We start from the raw sequence: 25,987 nt of genomic DNA on the forward strand, positions 1-25,987 counted from the left end.
CTCGTTGTCATGGTGACGCCGGCTCATCTCCCCCCACCCCCGCGCGTCTTCACTCCCCTCCCCCGCAGGGAGCTGGGGCCTCCCTCTTCCCCTCCCCATGTCCGTAGGGACCCAGAGGTGGACAGGATCAGGGAGTCGCCTGCTGTCGCCGGCCGGGGATCTCGGGGTCTCCCGAACCAGGCTGGGGAGCCTCACGATCTGAGGGAGGAGGCAGAGGTCTGATGCTGCTGCTTCCCCCACGCCCCCTCCCTTTGGCCGTTCAGGCCTCTCTCCTTGTGGCCCTACCCAACTCCCAGGGGCCCATGTCCCCTTACCAGGGATAGTATCTCCTTTGGGAACCACCCTCCCCCCTGCCATCCCCAGTTCTGCCCCGCAGGTGGGAAGGGGCTTTGGGGCTTGGCTCTGAAGGCCCGAGAGCCCTGCGGTCGTTCCCCATGGGCTGCCATTTCTCACCCAAACCCTGCCACCCCCAAGCCGCCCCCCTGCCCGGCCCTGCGTCTGCCACGGAGTGTCAGTCCACCCCTGGCCTTCGGTCTTCACTCACCTGTGCCCCAAACTTACCATCCCGAAGACACGAAGGGGCTTATCACCCCCGCTGCCCACCACTGACTCACCCAACCGTTTCCTGCAGTTCCTGGGACACACCTAGACGGCTCAGGCCTAGGGATCTTGGCTCACATGCGCTCCTCTACCTGGGAACCGCGCTTCCTTAGGGAGTCACCCTGGGTCCCCTCTTCCTAGGAGCCTTCCTGGGGCATCCCACACTGCCCCTCAGCTCCAGCGCCGTCAGGACTCTGCTCAGCACCGTTTCACCAGTGCCTCCCCCACCAGCAGGGAGTTCCACTGGAGCAGCTGATTCATCTGGGAGTCCCTAGTGTCCCAAACTGGGCCTGGCACGAAGTCGGCATCTCTAAGTGCTGTTATTTAAAACAGAAATCTGGTTCCACGACAAAGTGAACATACCTAACACCACCTAATCTTACCCTTAAAAATGGTGAAGATGGTACCTTTCGATATGTGTATTTCACGGCAATTTTTTTTTTTTTAATAAGAGAAATGGGGCCGAGAGTGGTGGCGGGTGCCTGTAATCCCAGCTACTCCAGGGACTGCGGCGAGAGAATCGCTTGAGTGAAGCCAGCCTGGGCAACACAGTGAGACACAGTCTCTTAAAACAAAAAAAGAAAAGTAAGAGAAATGTAAAGTCAACAACACTGAGGGGGCAGGGTGCAGTGGCTCACGCCTGTAATCCCAGCGCTTTGGGAGGCCAAGGTGGGTGGATTGCCTGAGGTCAGGAGTTTGAGACTAGCCTGGCCAACATGGTGAAACCCCATCTCTGCTAAAAATACAAAAAATTAGCCGGGCATGGTGGCACGTGCCTTGGGAGGCTGAGGCAGGAGGATCGCTTGAACCTGGGAGGCAGAGGTTGCAGAGGTTGAGCTGAGATCGTGCCACTGCACTCCAGCCTGGGCTGTAAGAGCAAAACTCAGTCTCAAAACAAACAAACAAACAAAAAACCCTGAGATATCACTTATTACCCATAAAATGGGCAAAATCAAAGCGTCTGGGCTTGGGGGAAGCTGAGGCAGACTGATCCCTTGAGCTCAGAAGTTCAAGACCAGCCTGGGCAACATGGTGAGGCCCTGTCTCTACAAAAAAAAAAAATCCAAAAAAAAAAAAAAAAAAAGCCAGGGATAGTGGTGTGTGCCTGTGGTCCCAGCTACTCAAGAGGCTGAGGTGGGAGGATCTCTCTTTTTTTTTTCTTTTTGAGATGGAGTCTTGCTCTGTTGCCCAGGCTGGAGTGCAGTGGCGCAATCTCGGCTCACTGCAAGCTCCACCTTCCGGGTTCACGCCATTCTCCTGCCTCAGCCTCCTGAGTAGCTGGGACTACAGGTGCCCGCCACCACACCCTGCTAATTTTTTTGTATTTTTAATAGAGATGGGGCTTCACCTTCTTAGCCAAGATGGTCTCGATCTCCTGACCTCGTGATGGAGGGAGGATCTCTTGAGTCCAGGAGGTCAAGGCTGCCGTAAGCTATAATAACTCCACTGCACTCCAGCCTGGGTAACAGATGACAGAGTGAGACCCTGTCTCAAAAAAAAAAAAAAAAAATCCTTAGACCCAGAAATTCCACTTTTAGGATTTTATCTTATAGATATGCTGACCCATAAGCCAAATAATAGAAGTTCAAATTCTTTTTTTCTTTTTTCTTTTTTTTTTTTTTTTTTTTGAGACAGACTTTCACTGTTGTTGTCCAGGCTGGAGTGCAATGGCGCGATCTTGGCTCACTGCAACCTCCGACTCCCGGGTTCAAGCAATTCTCCTGCCTCAGCCTCCCAAGTAGCTGGGACTACAGGCGCCCGCCACCAAGCCCGGCTAATTTTTTGTATTTTTAGTAGAGACAGGGTTTCACCGTGTTAGCCAGGATGGTCTCGATTTCCTGACCTCGTGATCCACTGGCCTTGGCCTCCCAAAATGCTGGGATTACAGGCATGAGCCACGGTGCCTGGCCTGCACTTGGCTTTTCTAAGTTAAAATGAAACTGTGAAATGATTCTAGGGCCAGGCACAGTGGCTCACGCCTGTAATCCCAGGACTTTAGGAGGCCGAAGCGGGAGGATTGCTTGAGTCCAGGAATTTGAGACCAGCTTGGGCAAAGTAGTGAGACCTTGTATATTAAAAAAAAAAAAAAGATGATTCTAAACAAGAGCAAAACAGCCTCTTGTGGCTGCACCCTATTTCACTGCATGGAATTACATCATGACTGATTTAACTGGTCCCCTACTTCTGGGTATCTCAGTTGTTTCCAGTCTTTTGGAACATGCTACATTTAAGAATTTTGAACTTTGTGGCCGGGCGAGGTGGCTCACAGCTGTAATCCCAGCACTTTGGGAGGCTGAAGCAGGGGGATCATGAGGTCAGGAGTTCAAGAACAGCGGGGCTAAGATGGTGAAATGCCATCTCTACTAAAAATACAAACATTTAGCCAAGTGTGGTGGCGTGCGCCCCTGTAATCCCAGCTACTTGGGAGGCTGAGGTAGGAGAATTGCTTGAACCTGGGAGTCGGAGGTTGCAGTGAGCCAAGATCGCGCCACTGCACTCCAGCCTGGACAACAGAGTGAGACTCCGTCTCAAAAAAAAAAAAAAAAAAAAAAGCAAAGTGCAAGCTGGGCCTGGTGGCTTACACTTGTAATCCCCGCAATTTGGGCGGCCGAGGCGGGCAGATCACGAGGTCAGGAGTTTGAGATCAGTCTAGCCAACATGCTGAAACACTGTCTCTATTAAAATTACAAAAATTAGCTGGGCATGGTGGTGGGCACCTGTGATCTCAGGAGGCTGAGGCAGGAGAATTGCTTGAATCTGGGAGGCGGAGGTTGCAGTGAGCCGAGATCATGCCACTGCACTCCAGCCTGGGCAACAGAACAAGACTCCATCTCGGAAGAAAAAAAAAAGAAAAAAGAAATCAAAAAAGAAAAGCAAGTGCAGAGAAGCATGCTTGGAATACTGCCATTTGAGAGGGAAAGAGCTTAGCCATGTTTGCGTAGTTGTTCATATGTTGTTTCTGAAGGCCTGCACAAGAATGGTAACTGTGTCTCTTGACAAGCTGAGAGAGTGAAAAAATAAAAATAATAAAAAATAATAATAAATACACAAAAGAAAATATAACTATGGTGACCTCTGGGGAGACAGGGCAGGAAGAGGAAAGACTTACTTTTCAACGTACCCATCCTTTTGTATTTTTTGAATTTTGTGCCACATGCATAGGTTACCTGTTCCAAAGAATACATTAAAATAATAAATTTTGGTCTTTTTTTGTTTGTTTGTTTTTGAGATGGAGTCTCGCTCTGTTGCCCAGGCTGGAGTGCAATTGCTCTATCGCGGCTCACCGCAACCTCCACCTCTCACTTTCAAGTGATTCTCCCGCGTCAGACTCCTGAGTAGCTGGGATTACAGGTACCCGCCATCATGCCCGGCTAATTTTTTTGTATTTTTGTACAGATGGGGTTTCACCATGTTGGCCAGGCTGGTCTTGAACTCCTGACTTCAGGTGATCTGCCTGCCTCGGCCTCCCAAATTGCTGGGATTACAGGCATGAGCCACTGCGCCTGGCCAAATTTTGGTCTTGTCTTGTCTTTCTTTCCTTCCTTCCTTCCTTCCTTCCTTCCTTCCTTCCTTCCTTTCTTTTTCTTTCTCTTTTTCTTTTTTTTTTTTTTTTTTGAGACAGGGTCTCACTCTGTTGCCCAGGCTGGAGTGCAGTGGCAAATCATAGCTCACGACATCCTCGAACTCTTGGGCTCAGGCAATCCTCCCACATTAGCCTCCCAAGTAGCTGGGACTATAGGTATGCACCACCACGCCTGGCTAATCTGTTTTTTTTTTTTTTTTTTGTAAAGATGGGTCTTACTATGGTGCCCATGCTGGTTTCAAACTCCTGGCCTCAAGCCATCCTCCTCCTTTGGCCTCCCAAAGTGCTGGGATTACAGGTATGAGCCACAGACCATGCCCAGCAAAATAATAGATTTCTTTTTTTTTTTTGAGACAGAGTCTCACTCTGTTGCCCAGGCTGGAATGCAGTGGCACGATCTTGGCTCACTGCAACCTCCACCTCCCAGGTTCAAGCCTCAGCCTCCCGAGTAGCTGCGATTACAGGTGCACACCACCATGCCTGGCTAATTGTTGTATTTTTAGTGGAGATGGGGTTTCACCATGTTGGCTAGGCTGGTCTCGAACTCCTGACCTCAAGTGATCTGCCTGCCTTGGCCTCCCAAAGTGCTGGGATTACAGGCGTGAGCCACTGCACCCGGCCAATATTTCTAAAGTAAAGGCAACCATTAGGTTTCCTTCATGGCTCTCCAGAATAAGAAAGGAAGCAGGACGAAGGGAGACACTGTGCAGTGTGACAGCGGGTGAGTTTAGCAAGAGGGTGTCCGTGACCTGGGCACAGGGGGCCTGCAGTGAGGGGAGGGGGACACTCTGGTCAAGCAACCTGCCGAGTCCTCTCTCCTGTGCTCTCTTCCCATGGTGCTTGCTCAACCCCAGCCCTGCCTGCCTCCAGAAGAACTTGTTGAAGACAGGTGAGGATGAGGCTGGAGTTCAAGCCAATTTCAGAGGAAAATGATGGATGGTGCTGAGCCCTGCTTTGTCCAGAGATGGGAGGCTTTTGCACCAGTCACCCAGTCATTCAGTAAATATTAACTGAATATCGACTATAGATTGTGGGGATACAACCAGGCCCAAGGTCAATGAGCTGTGACTTCACAGCCTCATAGGGAAGATAGACAAATACACACACAATCCCCATCCAGGGAAACTAACATGGGGACAGGGGATGGTCAGAAAGCCATGGGAACTCAGGGTCCTATGAGGTAGGAGGGAACAAAGATTAACACCTCACTTCCCAGAAAAGGAGTTGTCTCAACTGAGACCTGAAAGATGAGGAGGAGTTACCCAGGTCAAGCTTGGGGGCAAGTGTATTCCAGGAAGAGGTGTGTGCCAAGGCTGGGAGGCAGTCCAGAGTATGGCATATTCAGAAAAGAAATCATTCTACCAGCCTGGTCAACATGATGAAACCCTGTCTAAAAAAAAAAAAAAAAATTAGCCAGGAGTGGTGGTGTACACCTGTAGTCCCAGCTACTCGGGAGGCTGAGGTAGGATGATTGCTTGAGCCCAGGAGTCTGAGGCTGCAGTGAGCCGAGATCAAGCCACTGTACTCCAGCCTGAGTGACAGAGTGAGACCCTGTCTCAAAAAAAAAAAAGAGAAAAAGAAAGAAAGAAATCATTCTACCAAGAAGACACCTGCACTTGTGTGTTTATTGCAGCACTATTCACAATAGCAAAGACACAGAATCAACCTAGGCGCCCACCAACAGTGGACTGGATAAAGGAAATGTGATATGTATACGCCATGGAATACTATGCAGCCATAAAAAAGAATGAAATTATATACCTTGCAGCAACATGGATGCAGCTGGAGGCCATTATCCTAACTGAATTAATGCAGAAACAGAAAATCAAATACCACATGTTCTCATAAGTGGAAGCTAAACATTGGGTACCTATGGACATAAAGATGAGAATAATAGACACTGGGGACTCCAAAAAAGGGGAGGCAGGGAAAGGGTTGAAAAACTACCTGTTGCGGGGTGCGGTGGCTCACGCCTGTAATCCTAGCACTTTGGAAGGCCGGGGTGGGCGGATTGCTTGAGGCCAGGAGTTTGAGACCAGCCTGGCCAACATGGCGAAACCCCATCTCTACTAAAAATACAAAAATAATTAGGTGGGCTTAGTGGCATGCATCTGTAATCCCAGCTACTCAGGAGGCTGAGGCACAAGAATCACTTGAACCTGGGAGGCGGAGGTTGCAATGAGCTGAGATCGCGCCACTGCATTCCAGCCTGGGCAACAGAGTGAGACTCTGTCTCAGGGAAAAAAAAAAAAAAAGAAAGAAAAGAAAATTGAGGCTGGGCGCTGTAATCCCAGCACTTTGGGAGGCCAAGGCAGGAGGATCCCTTGAGCCCCGGAGTTCAAGACCAGCCTGGGCAACATAGTGAAATCCTATTTCTACCAAAAAGAAAAAAAAAAACTTAGCTGGGCATGGTGACTTGATGATGCAGTCCCAGCTACTTGGGAGGCTGAGGCGAGAGGATTGCTTGAGCCTGGGAGGTCGATGCTGCAGTGAGCTATGATTGCACCACACACTCCGGCCTGGGCAACAGAGTGAGATACTGTCTCAAAAAAAAAAAAAAAAAAAAAGGAAAGAAAGAAAATTGAACCAACAAATCTTTTTATTCTTATTTTTTACAGATGGGATTGTTTGTCACCCAGATTGGAGTGTAGCCGCACGATCATGGCTCACTTCAACCTTGAACTCCTGGCCTCCAGTGATCCTCCCACCTCGGCTTCCCAAATTTCTGGGATTACAGGCATGAGCCCCCGAACCTGGCCTAACAGGTCTCAATTAGGGGTTCATTAGGTGAGAGATAAGGATCCAGGATAATTCCTAGGTTTCTGTGTTAAGCAAACCATCTAGAGGAATGATGGGACCATCCACTGAGACGAAAAGATGGGAGCAGAGCAGGTCTGGAGTAGGACTCCATTTGTGATCCATTGCCTTGGAGATGTATTTGGACATCACAAACAGACATCTCCGAGTCTGGAGCTCCAAGGAGAGGTCTGGGCTGGAAATATACATTTGTGAGTCACTGGCATATAGATGGTATTTAAAGCCACGAGTATGGATGAGATCACCTAGGCAGAGAATATAGATAGCAAGACAAGGCCCCATGCTGAGTTGGCTGGAGAAGGAGTCCTGAGAACTGGTGAGTGTGGCTCCAGGGCTCTGAGTCAGGGACAGGTGCACCTGCTGGGAGGCAGACAGAATGGAAAGAGAGAGAACCATTTGATTTGACAGATTATGAGCTCTTTCGTGGACTTGATCAAAGCAGCTTCAGTGGATTGGTGGGGACTAAGCCAGATTAGAAGAGGTTGAAGAATTGGCTGGGCGCGGTGGCTCATGCCTGTAATCCCAGCACTTTGGGAGGCAGAGGCAGGCAGATCACCTGAGGTCAGGAGTTTGAGACCAGCTTAGCCAACGTGGTGAAACCCTGTCTCTACTAAAAATTAAAAAATTAGCTGGGCATGGTGGTGGGTGCCTGTAATCCCAGCTACTCAGGAGGCCGAAGTGGGAGAATCGTTTGAACTCGGGAGGCAGAGGTTGTGGTGAACAGAGATCGCGCCACTGCACTCCAGCCTGGGTGACTGAATGAGACTCCATCTCAAAAAAAGAAGAGATTGAAAAGTCCATTAAAGGTGAGGGAGTGGAGACAGCAGGTGTAGATGACCCAGAGTTGCCCGTCTACTCTAGAATGATGCGCATCTATGAGTTCTCTCCCTTGTCATTCTTGAGGGCAGGGACCTTGCCATGGTGATTTCTGAGCCATAAATGGAGTCCAGCCAGTGCGTAGCAGGAGCTCACCACGTTTATGTCATGGATGAATAAATGAATGAATGGATAATGCATTGTTTGGGTCGAAACGGCCTTTACTGGTAGAGATAGCTGGATGTTTTTGAAGCATTTGAGGAAACAAAAGAAAGTCAACCCCAAAGGCCATAGGCTCTGTGTCCCTTCTCCCAGCTAACCTCAAGGAGCAGTTGCATGTGGGCCTGGGGCACGAGCCCTGGCCCAGCATCAGGAACCAGGTTATTTATTTATTGAGACAGAGTCTCAAGTGTCACCCAGGCTGGAGTGCAGTGGCACGATCTCGGCTCACTGCAACCTCCACCTACCGGGCTCAAGTGATTCTCCTGCCTCAGATTCCTGACTAGCTGGGACTATAGGCACGTACCACCATGCCTAGCTAATCTTTTTTTTTTTTTTGAGACAAAATTTCGCCCTGTCACCCAGGCTGGAGTGCAGTGGCACAATTTAGGCTCGCTGCAACCTCTGCCTCTTGGGTTCAAGCAGTTCTCCTGTCTCAGCCTCCCGAGTAGCTGGGACTACAGGCGCATGCTACCGCACCCGGCTAATTTTTGTATTTTTAGTAGAAATGGGGTTTCACCATATTGGTCAGGCTGGTCTTGAACTCCTGACCTCAGGTGATCCACTTGCCTCGGCCTCCCAAAGTGCTGGGATTATAGGTGTGAGCCACTGCGCCCAGCCTTTTTTTGGATTTTTAGTAGAGATGAGATTTCATCATGTTGGGCAGGCTGGTCTCGAACTCCTGGCCTCAAGTGATCCACCCATCTCAGCCTCCCAAAGTGCTGGGATCATAGGTGTGAGCACCGCGCCTGGCCCAAAAACCACATTACGGAGTCCCTTCTGCCACCTCTCACATGCCTTGTGGCTTTGGATAAATCCCTTCCTTTTTCTTAGAAGTGATCTGCATGGCGGCTCACACCTGTCATCCCAGGATTTTGGGAGGCCAGGGTGGGAGAATCACTTATGCCCAGGAGTTTGAGACCAGTCTGGGCAACATAGCAAGACTCCATCTCTACAAAAAAAAAAAAAAAAAAAAAGAAGTAGGCTGGGTGCAGTCACTCACGCCTGTAATCCCAGCACTTTAGGAGGCCGAGGCGGGTGGATCATCTGAGGTCAGGAGTTTGAGACCAGCCTGGCCAACATGATGAAACCCCGTATCTACTTTAAAAAACTACAAAAATTAGCCAGGCATGGTGGCACATGCGTTTGATCCTAGCTACTCGGGAGGCTGAGGCAGGAGAATCGCTTGAACCAAGGAGGCAGAGGTTGTAGTGAACCAAGATCGTGCCACTGCACTCCAGCCTGGGCAACAGACAGAGACTCCATCTAAAAAAAAATAGGCAGGTGTGGTGGTGCACGCCTGTGGTCCCAGCTACTTGGGAGGCTGAGGTGAGAGGATCGTTTGAGCCCAGGAGGTCGAGGCTGCACTCCAGCCTGGGTGACAGATAGAGCAATATCCTGTCTCAAAAAAAGGGAAGCCATCAGCGCAGCACAGAGGAAGCAGCCCACGTGAGCCAGTCCCATAGATATTCGTTTCCCCACCCCCGCCCCGCCGCCCCCTTTTTTTCTCTCTCTGGGCTTTTTACTTGTTTAGGAACTCTAAGCTGTTCATGGCAAGTACCCCGAGTCCTAGCCCACCTGCTCTCTGCATAAGGTTGCTGCAGAGCACCTCACATGCGCACAGATACACGCCTGGCTTTAGGGGAAGTCGCGGCACTGGGTCTGCAGAGTCCACTGAGCACGCACCTTCGTCGTGAAACTACGGAAATCCTGGAGTGTCCTTGGGCTTGGGTGGGATGGAACATGCCCGTGACAGACAGGCCCACCTGACAATCAGAAGGGAGCTCTCCTTAGCTGGGATGGGGCCGCAGGAGTGGAAATGGCTGTTGGGAGGTGGCAGAGATGGGAGATGGGGTGGCCAGGGGGGAGCCGCCGGCCACAGAAGAGGAAACGCAGGTGCAGGGAGCAGAGTCTGCGAAGGACGCGTGGATGGCCAAGAGATGTGCCTCGGAAAGAGTCGAGGGACTTCCTCTGACCAACCCCCGACGGCCATTCCCAGCCATCGGTTTTCCTGCAGCCGCAGATACAACCTGTGGAAGAGGCGGGAGGAGGCCCGGGAGTCCGCCCGGCTGCGCCTTCCCTAGGGTGGGAGCGGGGACTCATGCGCGGACGCTGCTGCCACCTAGTGGGAGACGCCTGCTACTCCTCTCTGTTCCTAACCCCAGGGTCGTTCCCGGCTGAGCACTGGGGAGGGGGTGGGGGAGGATGGAGAGAGCCCTGTGCCCCTGGATCTGCGGATAGGATGCAAGGGGGAGCCTCAAAGAGGAACCCCCCCCCCAGGAAGTGTGCATTGCCCACACTACTTTTCCCCTCTGTGCCGTGATTTCCTCCCGTGTATAAGGGAGGCAAGAGTACCTGCTTCTGGGCTGGGCTTGGTGGCTCACACCTGTAACCCCAACACTTTGGGAGGCCGAGGCGGGCGGATTATCTGAGTTCAGGAGTTCAAGACCAGCCTGACCAACACGGTGAAACCCCATCTCTACTAAAAATACAAAAATCAGCCGGACAGTGGTGGTGCGCGCCTGTAATCCCACTCTTCAGGAGGCTGAGGCAGGAGAATTGCTTGAACCCAGGAGGTGGAGGTTGCAGTGAGCTGAGATTTTGCCTCTGCACTCCAGCCTGGCCGATAGAGTGAAACTCCATCTCAAAAAAAAAAAAAAAAAAGAGTACCTGCCTCTGAGGGTCAGTGCAAGGGCAAATGAACCAATTTGTGCAAGGGACTTGGCTATAAATGGGGTCCAGCCAGCGTAGTAATAGATGTTCAATAAATGCTACCCGCTGGGCGTGGTAGATCATGCTTGTAATCCCAGCACTTTGGGAGGCCGAAGCTTGAGGATTACCTGAGGCCAGAAGTTGGAAACCAGCCTGGGCAACATAGCGAGACCTCATGTCTACAAAAAGTGCAAAAATTAGGCAGGCATGGTGGCACATGCCTGTGGTCCCAGCTACTCAAGAGGCTGACATGGGAGGATCACTTGAGGCCAGGAGTTCAAGGCTGCAGTAAGCATACAACTGTACTCCAGCCTGGGTGACAGAGTGAGATCCTGTCTCTGAAAATATATAAAATAGGCTGGGCGCTTTAGGAGGCCGAGGAGAACAGATCACCTGAGGTGAGGAGTTCGAGACCAGCCTGACCAACATAGTGAAACCCTGTCTCTACTAAAAATACAAAAATTAGCCGGGTGTGGTGGCAGGCAGATAAAAGGAAGGGATTTATCCAAAGCTGTAATCCCAGATACTCAGGAGGCTGAGGCAGGAGAATCACTTGAACCCAGGAGGCAGAGGCTGTAGTGAGCCAAGATCGCACTACTGCATTCCTGCCTGGGTGACAGACAGAGACTCTGTCTCCAAAAAAATGAAAATAAATAAAACAAATGTTACCTATGGTTGATCCAAGGGGTAACCGGAGGTGTGTGGCCATGTGCCGCCACCCCAAATTGTGCCTGTTGTCCAAACACAGCTTCCTTTAGTTCGGGCTTTCAGCAAGATGGCCCTGCCACATCCCTCCTCTTTGTAAATGCTGGGGCTGCCACCATTATGGTTTTATCATCAGCGACATTCCAGAGGATGAAGACTGGTCCCAACCTCTCCTCTCCTCTTCTGATGAGAGTGAGGGATGGGGGAGGGGTCCCAGCTCCTCGCACTTTCTCCCCTCACCCCAAAGTGCCATCAGAACAGCTCTGGGCTGTGACATCACAGAGCCCCCACCTCATGATAGGAGTCATGAGGCTGTGGCCATGGGTGCTGGTGTGGGTGTGGCTGGCTGCACTAGGGGCCATAGAAACTGGTAAGAAGCTGTCTTGGGAGCAGCGGGAAGGCAGGCAGCTCTGGGGGCATAAAGTGTGATCCCACTTAGGGATTCGAAAACCAACCCTGCACCCTCTCCTTTTCTCTCCACTCTTCTCTCCCATCCTGCTGGTCCCACCCACCCCCCAACAACCGTGGGCCTTGTCGTGGTGCACCCAGCTGACCCTGAGGGAAATCAAGACCCTCCACAGCCTCTGCAATAAGGCTGAGTGGTCTCACAGGGTCCCAAGTCAGCTTCTGCCTAGAGAGATAAAGGCAGGGGTCAGCCTGGCTGTTGTCACAGACTTTGCTTGGGTCCTAGCACCCAGACCCAAGCGTGCCACAGCGTCAGCCCTGGGAACAGAGTCTCTGCGCTTCTTAGACAGACCTGACTTCTTCAATTATCCGGACTCAGACCAAGCCAGGCTCCTGGCTGTGGCCCAGTTTATTGAAGAGAAGCCCATCGTGTTCATTAACTCAGGTATGAACCAGCTTGAGAAGGGACCTCCCTCCCTGCCAGGGCCTGGAGGACAGCAGCCCCAGACCCTTCATTGGGCCATCAGAGGGGAGTTAAGGGTCCTGCTTGTCTAGCAGGTTCCAGCCCCGGGCTCTTCCATCACATCTTGGTGGGCTTCCTGGTGGTGGCGTTCTTCTTTCTCCTTTTCCAGTTCTGCACCCACATGTAAGGCCTGCCCCCTTTCTCCAACCCCACCCACCACCACCTTCCTTGGGAGCGGCTGAAGATCCCAGTTCTAGTGGGGCAGGGTGTGACCTCTCCCCTCTGATCTCCATGCCCCACAGAAACTTCCAGAAAGGGGCCTAAAGAGCCGGACAAGGGCTCTGGACTCAACCTGAGCACCCACACCCACCTCCTCTCCTGTTGAAGGGCAAAAGTTCCCTGCTTTCCTCCTCCCTGACTGCCCAGCGAGCAGCCGGGGATCCTGCCCCCTCTGTTTCCCATGGCCCAAGCCCCCCACCTCCTCCCTTCCCAGCCCCAAAAAACTTGGTGGCAAGGGCCTTGGTGGCGTTCACGCAGATCGTCTTTTATTAGCGGTCTGTAAAGCACCTCCCAGGGTCCCCTGACCCCAGATTGGAGGAAGCCTTGAGAGGTCAGTAGCACCAGGGACATGGCAGGGCCCGAGGGCGCGATGTGCAGCCGATGGTGAGGGACTGGGCACCCTCGCCTGCCCCCGGGGTTGTCAGCACTGGGAAGGCGTGGGGGTAGCAGCCACCTCCCTCCCCCAACCCAACAGACTAGTTCAAATTTGGGTAAATAAATAAAATAAATAAGATTCCTCAAGCTGGCCTACCCTGAAGAGGAGCTGTGGTTGCAGCCGGCCACTCGGGAGGCCCGAGGGCCAGCGGGGGTTAGTTGGGGCATCCTCTCCTCTCGGGTGATGGGGAGCCCTGAGGGGTGGCAGCATAGGGGCTGGGATGGCCTTGGCAGAGGCGCCTCCCCACATTCTGACTCCTGGTCTCCTTGAAACTCTGTCGGTCTCCCTCCCCACAAGCCCTCCTGCCCTCAGTGGGTGGGAGGCGGTGCCCCCTCCCCTCCTGCAGCACAGGGGTGTGCAGGAAGGGGGCACGGTAGGGAGAAGAGGTCCCCTCATTCCACCCCCTCAGTCTTCGAGAGATGGGGCCTCTTCCCTTTCAGGGTCATCGTCAGTCCTGGGGTTGTCCGGGCAAGAGGACCCTGGCTCCCACCCCCAGCCATCAGCCCCAGAGCCCTGTCTCCACAGGGGTGGGGGGGGGAGGGGGAGGGGGAGGGTCCCGGCCCCCGGCCTCAGTCCTGGGCCTGGCAGGCCGGGGGCGGCCGGGAGCGGGGCCAGAAGAGGCGGCAGGCCCCGCGGCAGATGAGGAAGAACCAGTAGAGCTGAGGGGCCAGGAGCAGCGCAGCGCCCAGGTTGACGTGGGCAGGGATGGCCAGGGGCACGGCCAGCAGGGGCAGGCCGGCGTGGCGCCCATAGGCCCAGTACAGGTAGGGGAAGAGCAGCACCCGGCAGCAGAGGAAGCTGAGCAGCATCAGGGCCCCGTTCACCTTGTGCAGCAGCGTGTGCTGCTGCTTGTACTGAGGAGACACAGACACGGTGGCCGTGGCAGCAGAAGGGCTAGGCCACCCTTGGCCCTCTCCCTGCCTCCCTGCGACCCTAGCAGGCAGCTCCTCCCAGACCGGACACTTTGCCAGGACACAAGCACCAGGTGCTCAAAAGGCACGGGGTGAGGGGGGATGACGAAGGGGCCAGAGCCCTTGGCAGCAACCTTGAAGGTCCCTCCCCTTCCTGTGACCTCCCCATTGGGCTCCCGCACCCTCCCGTGCTCACTCACCTGGATGAGGATCTTGCCAAGGCAGACGAAGGGCGTGCTGACCTCTGCCATCAACATGCAACCCAGAAAGAAGTCTCCCTTCCCCTGTCGCCACACCTGAGCACAGAGGCAGGAAGGTGAGGAGCTGGGGCTGCCCCTGGGTTCTTGGGCAGCCCCCGCCCTTCCTCTTTCCCCTCTGTCACTTTGGGAGATGCTTGACTCTGAAGGTCAGAACACCTGGGTGCAGGGCTGGGCGCGGTGGCTCACACTGGTAATCCCAGCACTTTGGGAGGCTGAGGCAGGTGGATCACTTTGGGAGGCTGAGGCAGGTGGATCACGAGGTCAGGAGTTTGAGACCAGCCTGGCCAACATGGTGAAACCTTGTCTCTACTAAAAACACCAAAAAAATTAGCCAGGCATGTTGGCGGGCACCTGTAATCCCAGCTACTTGGGAAGCTGAGGCGGGAGAATCACTTGAACTCAGGAGGCAGAGGTTTCAGTGAGCCGAGATCACACCACTGCACTCCAGCCTGAGTGATAGAGAGACTCTGTCTTGGAAAGAAAAAAAAGAGAAAGAACACCTGGGTGCAGGAGCAGGTGCATGACTTGGCTGCATCCCTCTCACGGTCCTGCAGAAAGACTGTGTCCCTTATGTAACAAGTGGGGACATTGAGGCTCAGAGACATGCAACCACAGATCCAAAGAGCCACAGCCGGGCATCGTCCAGCCCGGGGCCAGGCTGCCCCCACACCCTGGGGCCCCTGGGCTGGTGCTCAGTGAACCCTGCCTGTCCACAGCTTTCCCTGGGAATACGCTGGGTCTGCTTGGCTGTCAGTACCCAGAACCGGGGCTTCCCAGGCTCCTGCCAGCACCAGCAGGACCAAGGAGCGGGCCACCTGCACCCCACCCACCCAGCTCCCCGGGACTCACCACCGAGAGTGGGAAGCACACCAGCACCATGGCGGCATGGTGGAGCACCATGAGGAACTCCTTGTGCAGGTAGCCGCGCGCTATGGCCCACATGCTGCCCGGGGCTCTGGCTGCTGCGTCGTCCTCTCCATGCCCTTTGACCTGGTGCTTGTGCCAGTGACAGAGGAACATGGCGTAGATGTCATAGATGAAGTAGGGCACAGCAAATTGCGTGTAGGCAGAGGACAGCCAGTGTCTGTTGGGCAGAGAGACAGGGTGGGGGAGCAAGGAGGAAAGGGGACACCAGTAAGTGGAGGCAGATCTCAGGGGTCGGCACGGCAGCCCTGGACAGGAGCAGAGTCTCGGGTACAGATGAGGGATCCAGAGGGTAGAGGGTGAGAAACTTGCCCAAGGTCACACAGTCACGCAGCTAGTAAGAGATGGTGCTGGGATTCAAACCTGTGGCCTCAGAACTCACCCATGTTCCTCTCTCTCTGCAGTACAGTGGGGGGAAAAGAAAAGACCAGAAGATGCCCACAGACCAAAAGGCACAGATACAGTGCCAGAATAAGCCCGGGCCAGGCAGGTGGGACCTTGCCATGGTTATTTGTCCTAACCTTACCACAAGATTAGGACCAGCAACAGCTGAAAGGGCGACAGTGCTGGAGAGAGAGGTCACAGGGGTGAACGCCCATTCCTGCCTCCTCGGGCAGCCGCTCTTCCAAACTTCCCATGCATGCACTTATTTACCCCTCCCAAAACCCTGTAAAAAGTAGGTGTGGCCATCATCCCCACTGTACAGGTGAGGAAGTGAGTCACAGAGGGGCTAGGTAACCTGGCCAAGGAAGGGACATGGGCAGTGTGGCTCCACAGCCCTCACTGTCATCCCCACTGTCCCAAGAAGATCCGAGAGGTATCAGAGACAGACCTTGTTGGCAAGTGAGAGGTCTTGTCAGCGCTGTTCGCCCTGCCCCAAAGTCACCCAATCTCTTGTCTGTTTTGTGTTGTTTTTCAGGGACAGCCAAGCATTAAGGGGAAAATGCAGAGCAAAAGGAGCCAAGGACAAAGAAAGTTCCATGTTCTTGGAGAGCAAACAAAAACGAGAAATGGATGAATAGACAAGACAGCATTTTTCTTCTGGAGTCAGCACATTGGCAGTTCCTCTTAAATCCTGTAGTCCCGAGACTGGTCTGGGGTGGGGGCAGGAGGTCAGAGAGGCAGGACCTGGGGTGCTCGCCCCACAAGGGGTAGAGGGATGAAAGCAGAGTCAGCCAGAAGCCATCACCAAACATGAGGCACGTGGAGGGGGCCATGGAGAAGTTGGGGCTGAGGCCTCTGAGGATGGGGAGCCTGGGGCAGGCGGCCTGTGAGTGGAGCCAGCCCATTCTCCAGCAGGGACGGTACCAGGGAAAAGGGAACCTGAGACTGTGGTGCAATGGTGTGGAGCTGCGGCCCGGAGGCAGGGAAAGATGAGAAGGGAGGGGCAGCTGCAGAGAACGTGAGGCGGAAACACAGGAAGAGAGGGCCCAAGAGTGGCCTGGAGGAGTCAGGGCAAGAAGCTGCCCAGAACGCAGGCCCAGCAGAGGTGATGGGAGATGGGACAGCTGGGCTGGAGCAGGAGACCAGGAGGGGCCACTAGGCCCTGGGCTGTCGTGTGAGGTGTTAAATCCCATCCCCACCCTCTTGGCAATTAGGTGCTCAGAAGTAGGAACAGCTGCTGCCCTGGATTACCCCGGATCCTCCCCACCTACCTAAGGATTAAAGCAGGGAAGAAGGACAGGAACAGACACGGGGGGCCTGGGGAGCAGGGGGGTGCAGAAGCTAAAAGATGACCTCTGCATGTGAAGGCTGGGGAGGAAGTGCTGGATCCCAGGCTCAGCTTGGAGCAGGGGTGGTGGGAAGGGGCGGGCAGAGGCCAAGAAGCAGCCAAGTCCCTGGGCAGGGTCTGAAGAAAGAGTTAAGCCAAGAACTGTCCTCTGCAGCTGCCACTTAATTCCTCTTGCTGAAGCCCTTCCAGGAAGGGCCGCTGCCTCACCACAGAAGAGGCAACTCATCTTCGGGAAAAGAGGAGGCAAACAGAAACAGGGCACCCCCCATCAGGGGCGTCCAGAGAATGTCCCCTGGGACTCAGTGGCTGCCACAGAAGGGAAGTGGTGCTGAAAGTTACAAAGGGGGTGTTGTGGGCACCTCTAAGGCAACTTGCAAGAGGCCACCCGTGGGTCACCTAGGGCGGCCGTCAGCACCACGGACAGGGCCCCTCTCCTCCCAGTCCCCCGCCTCCTGCCCGCACACCTCTGGGCCTTTTTGGCAAGCACCAGACACTGCAGCAGCTGCCCGGCCACATTTTGGCCTCTTCATGCTCATCCCCTCCCGCACTGCCTGGCCCTGTGTGGCCTTGTGCGTGTCATCTCTCCCCTCTCCTTTCCCTCACGCATGGAGTGGGTGCCGGATGCCTGGATTCTGGGAGGGGCTGAGGGGTGAGCCTGGCATGAGGAGGGGGCACCCCATCTGGGTGCTGGCTGAAAATGGGGTCTGCCTCCTGGGGTGGAAGGCAGGGAGGAGGTGGGGAATCCACGACAACATGAGAGACCTGGAAGCCGACTAGAAAGCGCTTTGAGGATCCTCTCTGACCCCCGCTCCTTCTCCCCCTGGTTCTGACCTTTAAGGACAGGACGGGATAAATTTATCCCTGGGTGTTGAGTTGCGGTTATTGCAGTTAACTTGCTCAGGCCCAAGTTAAGGGCTTGAGGACCACGGACAGAGTTCCCTCCAAGATGTGGGGTCTTCCGGGATTATCCGTACACACCAACCACTGGCACCTGGGCAGGGGGGTCTTGCAGCACTTACTGGTCATCGATGATGTGCTTGCAGGAGGTGGAGACGATGTAGCCAGCAGTGGAGGCCATGATGGCCTGGACAGAGGACACCAGCCTGGGGGAGAGAGGGAGGTGTGCTAGAAAGGCAGAAGGGAAGAGGCGTGTGCCTTGATTTCTCCTCGTTGCTAGTCTAACCACTGCGCTTTGCGTTCAGCCACTTCTCAGGCCAGTCCTTGCCCACCTTCTCCCAAGGCTGGGCTGCCTGAGATGTGCCCCCACGGGCACCTCACGGCTCTCCGGCCCGCTCGGCTGCTGTTCCTCAGTCCACCCCACTCCTTGCCACCTTCTTCCTTCCCCATTTGTGGAAACTGATTCTCCCTCTTCTCAAGCCGGCAAGGTGTCCGTCCTGAGGTGAGACCCCACTGAGAGTGAACTGCTGGCCCGGGCCTCTCCCCACGAGGGGAGCCTGGGCTGGTTCTTGTCCCGCTTAGCTGTCCAGTCATGACACAGGCCTCACTCTGGACCCTTTGTGACCCCGAGCTCCCCAGTCACTTTCCCACTGTCTCCTGACTGCCACCAGCCTCCACTCTGCACTCTGGCCCTGTTCTAGGGGTACAGAGTTGTATCATCCACTCCTCCATCCCTGGCCCCAAACACTCGCCCTGAATGACACCTAGCTGTCGGGCCCTGGCCTCGGTCCCTAATGTCTTATAGGAATGTCTTCACTGCATGCCAGCCCTGTTTTGGGTGTACAGGGAAGAAGAGAGAGGCGGGCTGAACACTAGTAGACCAGATGGCCAGGCTGGATGAGGTCTCCCAGAACAGTGAGCAAGGCAGGCAGTGAGGAGAGAGGAAGCCTGGGGGTAAAGCCCCGGACCCCCACAGGAGCTCCCGGTCCCCCACAGCTGAGGGTCCAGAGAAGTGCCAGGTCCCTTCCATTCCCCGAGAAGCCCAAGAAGCAGAGAGGGGCTGAGGGGAAGGAAAGTGGTTTACCTGGCTGAGACAATGACTGCGTCGGCCTCCTCCCAGCGTAGCTGGGGCAGCCGCTGGAGCGTGTTCTTGGAGAGGAGGAAGAGTCCGGGGAACACCACCCCCCCGGCCACCATCGGGGTCAGCATGGTGGCTCAGGACTTGGGCAGGGAGGCAGGCGGGCCGTGAAGGGGCAGGGAGGCAGAGCGGAAGGAGTTAGGCGTGGAGAAGGGACGCCAAGCCCGGGAAGGAGGGAGAAAACGATGGGAAGGGGCACAAAGGGGCCAGGGCGGGGATGGGATGGGGCCAGGGAGTCCAATGAAACTGGGGAGTTGGGAGGGGGCTGGCTGGGCAGAGACAGGGGAGGGGAGGAGGATGGGAGAAGGGGAGCAGGAGCAGGCCAGTGAGGGATGGGGAGAGGCGAAGAGGGGATGGCTTGGTGAGGGACAGAGAGGAAGAGGGGACAGGAGGAGGAGGATGCGGATGGGGGAGGGGAGGGAGCCACCAGGCAGGTGGCGAGGGGAGGCTTACGTGAGAGGCTGGGAGGGCCCGAGGAGGCGGGGAGGGGGTGGGGGTGGGTCTGGGTGCCAGCCCCAAAGGAAGGAGGTGGGCGGGAGGGAGCAAAGGAGCAGCCAGGCAAGCGGTCAGCGGTCACCACCGCTCTCCCCGCTCCACTGCCTCCTCTCGCTGCCGCCCCAGTCCCTGCCGCCCGGCACAGACACCGCACATGGCATCATAGAGACTCCGTGCCCAGCCCCCTGCCCCCTCGGTGGGGAGGGGGAGGGGGAGGGGAAGCGGCCAGCTTGGGGAGGACGGGGGAGGGGCAGGGAAATTATGGCACCGACCAGACACCGAGAAACCGGACCTGCAGCGGCGTCTCCCCATGCAGCTCTGAGCCACAGCCGCGGCTGCGACAGAGATGGGGGGAGCAGAGAAAGAGGGAGGGGGAGGCCCTTAAAGGAACAGCAGCTGCGGCGGCACGGGGGGCTGCTGGGGACAGGGGCCAGCTCTTCTCTTGGGGACGAAGGGGGCCCAGGGCTCCTTGGCCAGCTGGGAGGGGGCCCTGAACCCCCACAGGGGCCTGACCCTGCTTCCCATCAGCACTTTGCAAATGCCTGGCATCTCCTCCCTCGCCAAGCCATCCCTCTGTGGCCTGACCCGGGTCCGAGCTTTGGGTGCCCACTCCAGCGGAAGAGAGGGTTCCTTGGGAGAGGGAGCAAGTGGTGCTTTCTCAGAAGGAAGAGCTGAAGGAGGGGATAGGAGCAAAAACATCTCAACACAGCATCCTCAGACCCAGAGGCCCCCTCACCCGATGGCCGGGAAGGAAGCTGACATTGGCCAGGAAGCTGACATTGGCCAGAGGGGGCACCTGACTGTGTTGCAGGGCTGCCCATGTCCTGTCTGCTGCAGGAGCTCCAAGGGCGCTGCGCCTGTCCTTCCCACAGGGCCAGCAATGATCCTGAGGCTCCCTGAGGTCACCCAGTTCAGAAGTGGCAGAGCCCTCTCATTGCAGGCGTCGGAGGGGCAGGGAGTGGAAGAAGGGGGGACAGTGGCGAGGGCGTGGGGCAGCTGCCTCTCGGGAAGTCCCAGGGAGCCCTAGGATGCCCAGGCCCTGTTCTTCAGACTGCCAGCCCCTCCTGGCCTCCCCAGTTTCCTTAATGCTCCTAGCTCCCCTTCCTCTGCAACTTCCACAAACAGCCTAGTTTCAGAGTGGGAAAGGACTGCGGGGTGGGCTAGTGCAAGCTCCTCACTGGCCCATAAGGAAAGTGAGGCCTGGGGACTGGGCCCGGGCCGCGCTGTGGGACCTGAGCCAGAGGCACTGCCCCCTTTGACTTCTGGCCTTCCATCCTGATCCCAACTGTCCTGTGGACTTCAGCATGACAAGGGCCTGTAATGCAAACTCCTTTGGTCTCCAAGCTCAATAATCAACCCTATGGTTTGCCTTTCTCTGCCAGAGCCCACTCCTCGCCTCCCCGAAAGAAAGGCCAGGGACTGGGATTTGCTGTTTTGTGCTGCCCTCTAGTGGCAATATGTAGGAAAGCACCCAAGAAGTCACGCTGATTTAGAGCCGGTTTTAGAGACAACAGCGGACCTAGCTCCTGTCCTCAGCCCTTCACGAGAGGGGGAAAGGGGATCCAGCTCCCTGAATTTTTACTACATGCTGGGCACAGCACCAGGTGATTTCTACTGATTCTTATTTGGTATCCCTGTTTTATAGAAGAAACAGGTTTAGAAATTTTGTGGGTTTTTGTTGTTGTTGTTGAGATAGGGTCTCATTCTGTCCCCCAGGCTGGAGTACAGTGGCGCGATCATGGCTCACTGTAACCTCAACCTCCCCAGGCTCAAATGATCCTCATACCTCAGTCTCTCCAGTAGCTGGGACTACAGGCACACACCACCATGCTCAGCTAATTTTTGTATTTTTTGTAGAGATAAAGTTTCACCATGTTAGCCAGGCTGGTCTCAAACTCCTGGGCTCAAGCGATCCACCCCCCTCTGCCTCCCAACATGCTGATATTACAGGTGGGAGCCACCACGCCCGGATGAAAGCTGGGTTTCAAACCCATGGTTGCAGCCGGGCAAGGTGTCTCACGCCTGTAATCCCAGCACTTTGGGAGGCCAAGGCTGGCGAATCATGAGATCGAGACCATCCTGGCTAACACGGCAAAACCCCGTCTCTTCTAAAAATACAAAAAATTAGCCAGGCGTGGTGGCATGCGCCTGTAGTCCCAGCTACTTGAGAGGCTGAGGCATGAGAAGCGCTTGAACCCGGGAGGCGGAGGTTGCAGTGAGCTGAGATCGCGCCATTGCACTCCAGCCTGGGCGACAGAGCGAGACTCCATCTTAAAAGAAAACCAAAAAACCATAGTTGCATAACCCCAAAGCCACACATGAGCAAAACTGCAAAAAGGACAGAGGTTGGGGAGGCTGGGTGATGGGCGGCCACTGTAACTACTCGATTGAGGACTACAAGGCTGGTCATGGAACTGCGGTTTCACTTCGGGTGAGTAGAGACAGGCTTTTTTTGTCTGCGAGGGAATCCATGTAGACACCCTAGTAAAATCTGTGTTCCGTGTACCCCCTCCCTCTCCTATGGTTTGCTGATAGTGAACTTTTATGGTAAGCTTTGTCACACAGGTCATAGATCTGCAGCCCAAGGGCCCAACCCAGCCCACATACATGTTTTGTTTGGCCAGTATGCAGTTGTCAGTATAGTAGTTCTTAAATAAATTCTTAGTTACTTATCAGTATTCAAGAATTGGGAGAGGCTGGACATGGTGGCTCACGCCTGTAATCCTAGCACTTTGGGAGGCCAAAGTGGGCAGATCACCTGAGATCAGGAGTTTGAGACCAGCCTGGCCAACATGGTGAAACCCCATCTCTACTAAAAATACAAAAATTAGCTGGACATGGTGGCACACACCTGTAATACCAGCTACTCGGGAGGTTGAGGCAGGAATGTTGCTTGACCTTGGGAGGTGGAGGTTGCAGTGAGCCAAGATCGATCCAGCCTGGGCAACAGAGTGAGATTCTATCTCAAAAAAATAAAAAGAATTGGGAGACAGCCCGCCACAATGACATGCACCTGTAGTCTCAGCTACTCAGGAGGCTGAGGCAGGAGGATCACTTGAGCCCAGGAGTTCAAGACCAGCCTGGGCAACATGGAGAAACCCTGTCTCTACTAAAAGTACAAAAATTAGCCAGGCATGGTGGCGCACACCTGTAGTCCCAGCAACTCAGGAGTCAGCCCGATTCTCAGGGAGAATCACTTGTCAGGGAGGTCAAGGCTGCAGTGAATCACGGTGGTGTCACTGCATTTCAGCCTGGGTGACACAGTGAGACTCTGTCTCAAAAAAAAAAAAAAAAGAAGAAGAGGCCAGGTACAGTGGCTCATGCCTGTAATCCTAGCACTTCGGAGGCTGAGAAGGAACCTGTGAGCTCAGCAGTTCAAGACTAGCTTGGACAACATAGTGAGACCCTGTCTCTACCAAAAAAAAAAAAAAAAATTAGCCAGTCATGGTGGTGCATTGCCTGTGGTCCCAGCTATGGCAAGAGGATTGCTTGAGCCCAGGAGTTCAAGGCTGCAGTGAGCCATGATCGTGCCACTGCACTCCAGCCTAGGCAACAGAGCAAGACCCTGTCTCAACAACAGTGACAAAGAATCATAATTCCAAAAACACTGGCCCACGTTCTAACCATATAACATTATCAGTGGCTGGAGCCGAGCAGCACTGGCCCTCAGCAGAGAAGGTGAGTCCTCCAGCCTATATCATCCCCACAGAGCCCACAACCCTCATATTATCTGCAGCGGTTTTCAACCCCTGCTCTACAGACGCTGATTCACGTGATCCTCACACAACATCTCCATGAAGAAAGGAAAGTGGGTGTTATTATTAAGCCCATTTACCAGCGAGGGATCTGAAGTTCAGAGAAGTTAAATGACTCACAAAAGACCCCACTGTTGGTGTCTTTTTTTTTTTTTTTGAAACAGAGTCTCACTCTGTCACCTAGGCTGGAGTGCAGTGGTGTGATCTCAGCTCACTGCAACCTCCACCTCCCGAGTTCAAGTGATTCTCCTGTCTCAGCCTCCGGAGTAGCTGGGATTACAGGCACCTGCCACCATACCTGGCTAATTTTTGTATTTTTAGTTCAGACAGGGTTTCACCATGTTGGCCAGGCTGGTCTTGAACTGCTGACCTCAGGTGATCCACCTGCCTCAGCTTCCCAAAGTGCTGGAATTACAGGCGTGAGCCACCGTGCCCAGCCTGCTGGTGTCTTTTGACTCCAAATCCCAGCTCCACCCCACACTCTGCTTCTGCTTTCACCATGAACTCATCCTGAAAGTAAGAGATCAGTTCCACCAGCCATGGCCCCAGGAAGGACACCCTCACCCTGGTCCTCTTACTTGGATGCTACCAGGACAGCCTCTTGTCTCTCCATCTGCAGGCTGGCGTGGTTCTGCAGGCCCCAGCGCAGGGCAGTGAAGCACAACGGGAAGAAGACGCAACCCACTGCGAACAGCAGGGTCATGCCTGCCTGCAGCCAAGAAGGCAGAAAAAGACGGCCATGAGAACACCTCAGCACAACACCCTCAGAACCCCCGGCAGCCTTCTTCACCCCCAGTGAGGCAAGACCCAAGAGACCCATCCATCTGTGGCCATTGAAAGCCACCAGGCAAACCTCTTCTCTAAGCTCTTTGCATCCTTATTACTCTTAATATTCCTCATCCGGGGCAATTCAACATCCTAATTATCCTAATTTTTTGTTTTACACACCCAATTTAGACAACTTTTTTTTTTTTTTTTGAGACGCAGTCTTACTCGTGTTGCCCAGGCTGGAGTGTGGTGGCGTGATCTTGGCTCACTGCAACCTCCACCTCCCGGGTTCAAGCAATTCTCCTGCTTCAGCCTCCCAAGTAGCTGGGATTACAGGCGCCAGCCACCATGCCCAGCTAATATTTGTGTTTTTAGTAGAGACAGGACTTTATTGTGTTGGCCAGGATGGTCTCGAATTCCTGACCTCAGGTGATCTGCCCGCCTCGGCCTCCCAAAGTGCTGGGATTACAGGCATGAGCCACTGCACCCAGCTCCTCCTACTCTTAAACTCCACCATTTTCCATCTTCTGCATGCCCCGCCCGCTGCCCACCCTATGTCACCTCTACGTTCTCTCCAGTCCTCACCTCTGAGGGACAGGTTGCAAGACAGAAAGGGAGGTTGATGTTTCTCCTCAGCACCCACAACTTGGAAAAAGGAAGGGAGGGGGTTGTCAAGATATTTGGAACTTTAAAATGACATTTCTTGAAAAAACAAAATAAAGCCAAAGCGATTGTTGTTCCATTAAAAAAGAAAACAAAAGAAATAACAGGTGCAAGCCTGAAACTACATATATTTACATAGATATCATTTTTGTTTAGAAAGACCTCCCCTCCCATCTACTCTGGGGAGCAGAGGTGTGGGGCAGGCACAGGCAGGATGAAGGGAATCAGGCCCTGCCATCCTGCCTTCCTGAAGTGGCTTCCAAGGGACCTTCTCGGGATAAAAGGAAGGTGTCAAACTGCAAAGGCACGAGGCCTCTCTGCAGAGGCAGTTGGGGAGGGCAGGAGTATGCTCTCCCATTGGTGGACTGGCCAGAAGATGCCATCCTCCCATTGGCCCACCAGTGGATACATGTGCCCTATCATTTGCTTCCTGTGGGGGCTGGGGGGCGGTTCCAGCAAGCCTTGCCTAGAATTGGCCAATTAGAATCCACTGGTGACTTGATGGACAGCTACGTTTCAGGGACAGGGCGCAAAGAAGGAAAAGGAGAGGGGAATTAAGAGCAGGTGCCCGGCCGGGCGTGGGGACTCACGCCTGTAATCCCAGGACTTTGGGAGGCTGAGGTGAGTGGGTCACCTGCGGTCAGGAGTTCGAGACCATACTGGACAACATGGGGAAACCCCGTCTCTACTAAAAATACAAAAATTAGCCAGGCGTGATGGCGGGCACCTGTAATCCCAGCTACTCGGGAGGCTGAGGCAGGAGAATTGCTTGAACCCGGGAGGCGGAAGTTGCAGTGAGCTGAGATCTCGCCACCGCACTCCAGCCTGGGCGATAGAGACTGTCTCAAAAACAACAACAACAACAAACAAACAAACAAACAAACAAAAAAACAGCAAGTGCGGTGGTTCAGGCTGGAATCCCAGCACCTCAGAGGCCGAGGTGGGAGGATGACTTGAGGCCAGGAGTTCAAGACCAGTTTGGGCAACGTAGTGGAACCCCTGTCTCTACAAAAAATAAGAATAATAGGCCGAGCACGGTGGCTCACGCCTGTAATCCCAGCACTTTGGGAGGCCGAGGCGGGCAGATCACGGGGTCAGGAGATCGAGATCATCCTGGCTAACACTGTGGAACCCCGTCTCTATTAAGAATACAAAAAATTTAGCTAGGCGCGTTGGCGGACGCCTATAGTCCCAGCTACTCGGGAGGCTGAGGCAGGAGAATGGCGTGAACCTGGGAGGCAGAGCTTGCAGTGAGCCGAGATGGCGCCACTGCACTCCAGCCTGGGCGACAGAGCGAGACTGTGTCTCAAAAAAAAAAAAAAAGAAGAAGAAGAAGAATAAAATAGTCCAGTGCAATGACACATACCTGTGGTCCCGGGTACTTGGAAGGATGAGGCGAAAGAATGGAA

The 25,987-nt window shown here is 54.4% G+C and overlaps 3 protein-coding genes and 1 long non-coding RNA gene across 14 annotated transcripts in view; 2 read left to right on the forward strand and 2 right to left on the reverse strand.

Moving 5' to 3' along the window:
• Positions 1-11,685, reverse strand: part of DOC2A (double C2 domain alpha) — a 17,681-nt gene extending 5,996 nt beyond the window's left edge. For 2 of the 4 annotated variants that reach the window (XM_055297658.2, XM_063611961.1), the window contains exon 1: positions 11,417-11,685. Coding sequence is in view for 1 of the 4 variants with exons in the window: in XM_063611961.1 (XP_063468031.1) it covers positions 11,417-11,456 (40 nt within the window). In the remaining 3 variants the exon portion in view is untranslated. Of the gene's footprint in view, positions 1-561; positions 634-1,948; positions 1,968-11,416 lie in introns of those variants that run through there. The other 2 variants (XM_055297655.2, XM_063611962.1) reach the window with 2 other exon arrangements.
• On the forward strand, positions 30-1,014 carry LOC134731726 (uncharacterized). Its single transcript, XR_010114237.1, has 2 exons — positions 30-216; positions 742-1,014. It is a non-coding gene; the product is annotated as an uncharacterized lncRNA (long non-coding RNA).
• Positions 11,622-16,180, forward strand: C11H16orf92 (chromosome 11 C16orf92 homolog). 6 transcript variants are annotated; one of them, XM_055297674.1, is made up of 5 exons: positions 11,622-11,822; positions 12,144-12,302; positions 12,416-12,503; positions 15,535-15,616; positions 16,050-16,180. In XM_055297674.1, exons 1-5 carry the CDS (start codon positions 11,639-11,641, stop codon positions 16,146-16,148), a joined length of 612 nt encoding a protein of 203 aa, XP_055153649.1. In that variant the 5' UTR covers positions 11,622-11,638; the 3' UTR covers positions 16,149-16,180. The 6 variants fall into 6 exon arrangements, 3 of the variants coding, with proteins under 3 accessions (XP_055153649.1, XP_055153650.1, XP_055153651.1); XM_055297675.1 differs by lacking the exons at positions 15,535-15,616; positions 16,050-16,180 and adding an exon at positions 12,623-13,121 and having other exon boundaries at positions 12,064-12,302; XM_055297676.1 differs by lacking the exons at positions 15,535-15,616; positions 16,050-16,180 and adding an exon at positions 12,623-13,121.
• On the reverse strand, positions 12,844-24,877 carry TLCD3B (TLC domain containing 3B). Of its 3 annotated transcripts, XM_055297663.1 has the most exons (6): positions 24,501-24,877; positions 23,726-23,856; positions 17,882-17,965; positions 15,056-15,290; positions 14,147-14,242; positions 12,844-13,889 (listed from the first exon to the last, which is right to left on the reverse strand). In XM_055297663.1, the coding sequence occupies exons 1-6, from the start codon at positions 24,750-24,752 to the stop codon at positions 13,605-13,607; spliced, it is 1,083 nt and encodes a 360-aa protein (XP_055153638.1). In that variant the 5' UTR covers positions 24,753-24,877; the 3' UTR covers positions 12,844-13,604. The 3 variants fall into 3 exon arrangements, with proteins under 3 accessions (XP_055153638.1, XP_055153640.1, XP_055153639.1); XM_055297665.2 differs by lacking the exon at positions 24,501-24,877 and having other exon boundaries at positions 17,882-17,987; positions 23,726-23,802; XM_055297664.2 differs by lacking the exons at positions 23,726-23,856; positions 24,501-24,877 and adding an exon at positions 18,844-19,735.
• Between the last annotated feature and the right edge of the window lie 1,110 nt (positions 24,878-25,987).

The sequence above is a fragment of the Symphalangus syndactylus genome, chromosome 11 (assembly GCF_028878055.3).
Source record: "Symphalangus syndactylus isolate Jambi chromosome 11, NHGRI_mSymSyn1-v2.1_pri, whole genome shotgun sequence".
In the NCBI taxonomy this organism is placed as follows: Eukaryota; Metazoa; Chordata; class Mammalia; order Primates; family Hylobatidae; genus Symphalangus; species Symphalangus syndactylus.

Excerpts from the sequence above, each read along its gene's own strand:
- C11H16orf92 (XM_055297674.1), top strand. The coding sequence starts at position 11,639 with ATGAGAGTGAGGGATGGGGGAGGGGTCCCAGCTCCTCGCACTTTCTCC. Across the intron at positions 11,823-12,143 it reads ACTAGGGGCCATAGAAACTG|CACCCAGACCCAAGCGTGCC; the intron begins GTAAGAAGCTGT and ends CTTGGGTCCTAG. Across the intron at positions 12,303-12,415 it reads CATCGTGTTCATTAACTCAG|GTTCCAGCCCCGGGCTCTTC; the intron begins GTATGAACCAGC and ends CTTGTCTAGCAG.
- TLCD3B (XM_055297663.1), bottom strand. The coding sequence starts at position 24,752 with ATGGGAGGGGAGGTCTTTCTAAACAAAAATGATATCTATGTAAATATA. Across the intron at positions 17,966-23,725 it reads GCTGTCCTGGTAGCATCCAA|GCTGGTGTCCTCTGTCCAGG; the intron begins GTAAGAGGACCA and ends TCTCTCCCCCAG. Across the intron at positions 15,291-17,881 it reads AAGCACATCATCGATGACCA|ACACTGGCTGTCCTCTGCCT; the intron begins GTAAGTGCTGCA and ends TCTGCCCAACAG.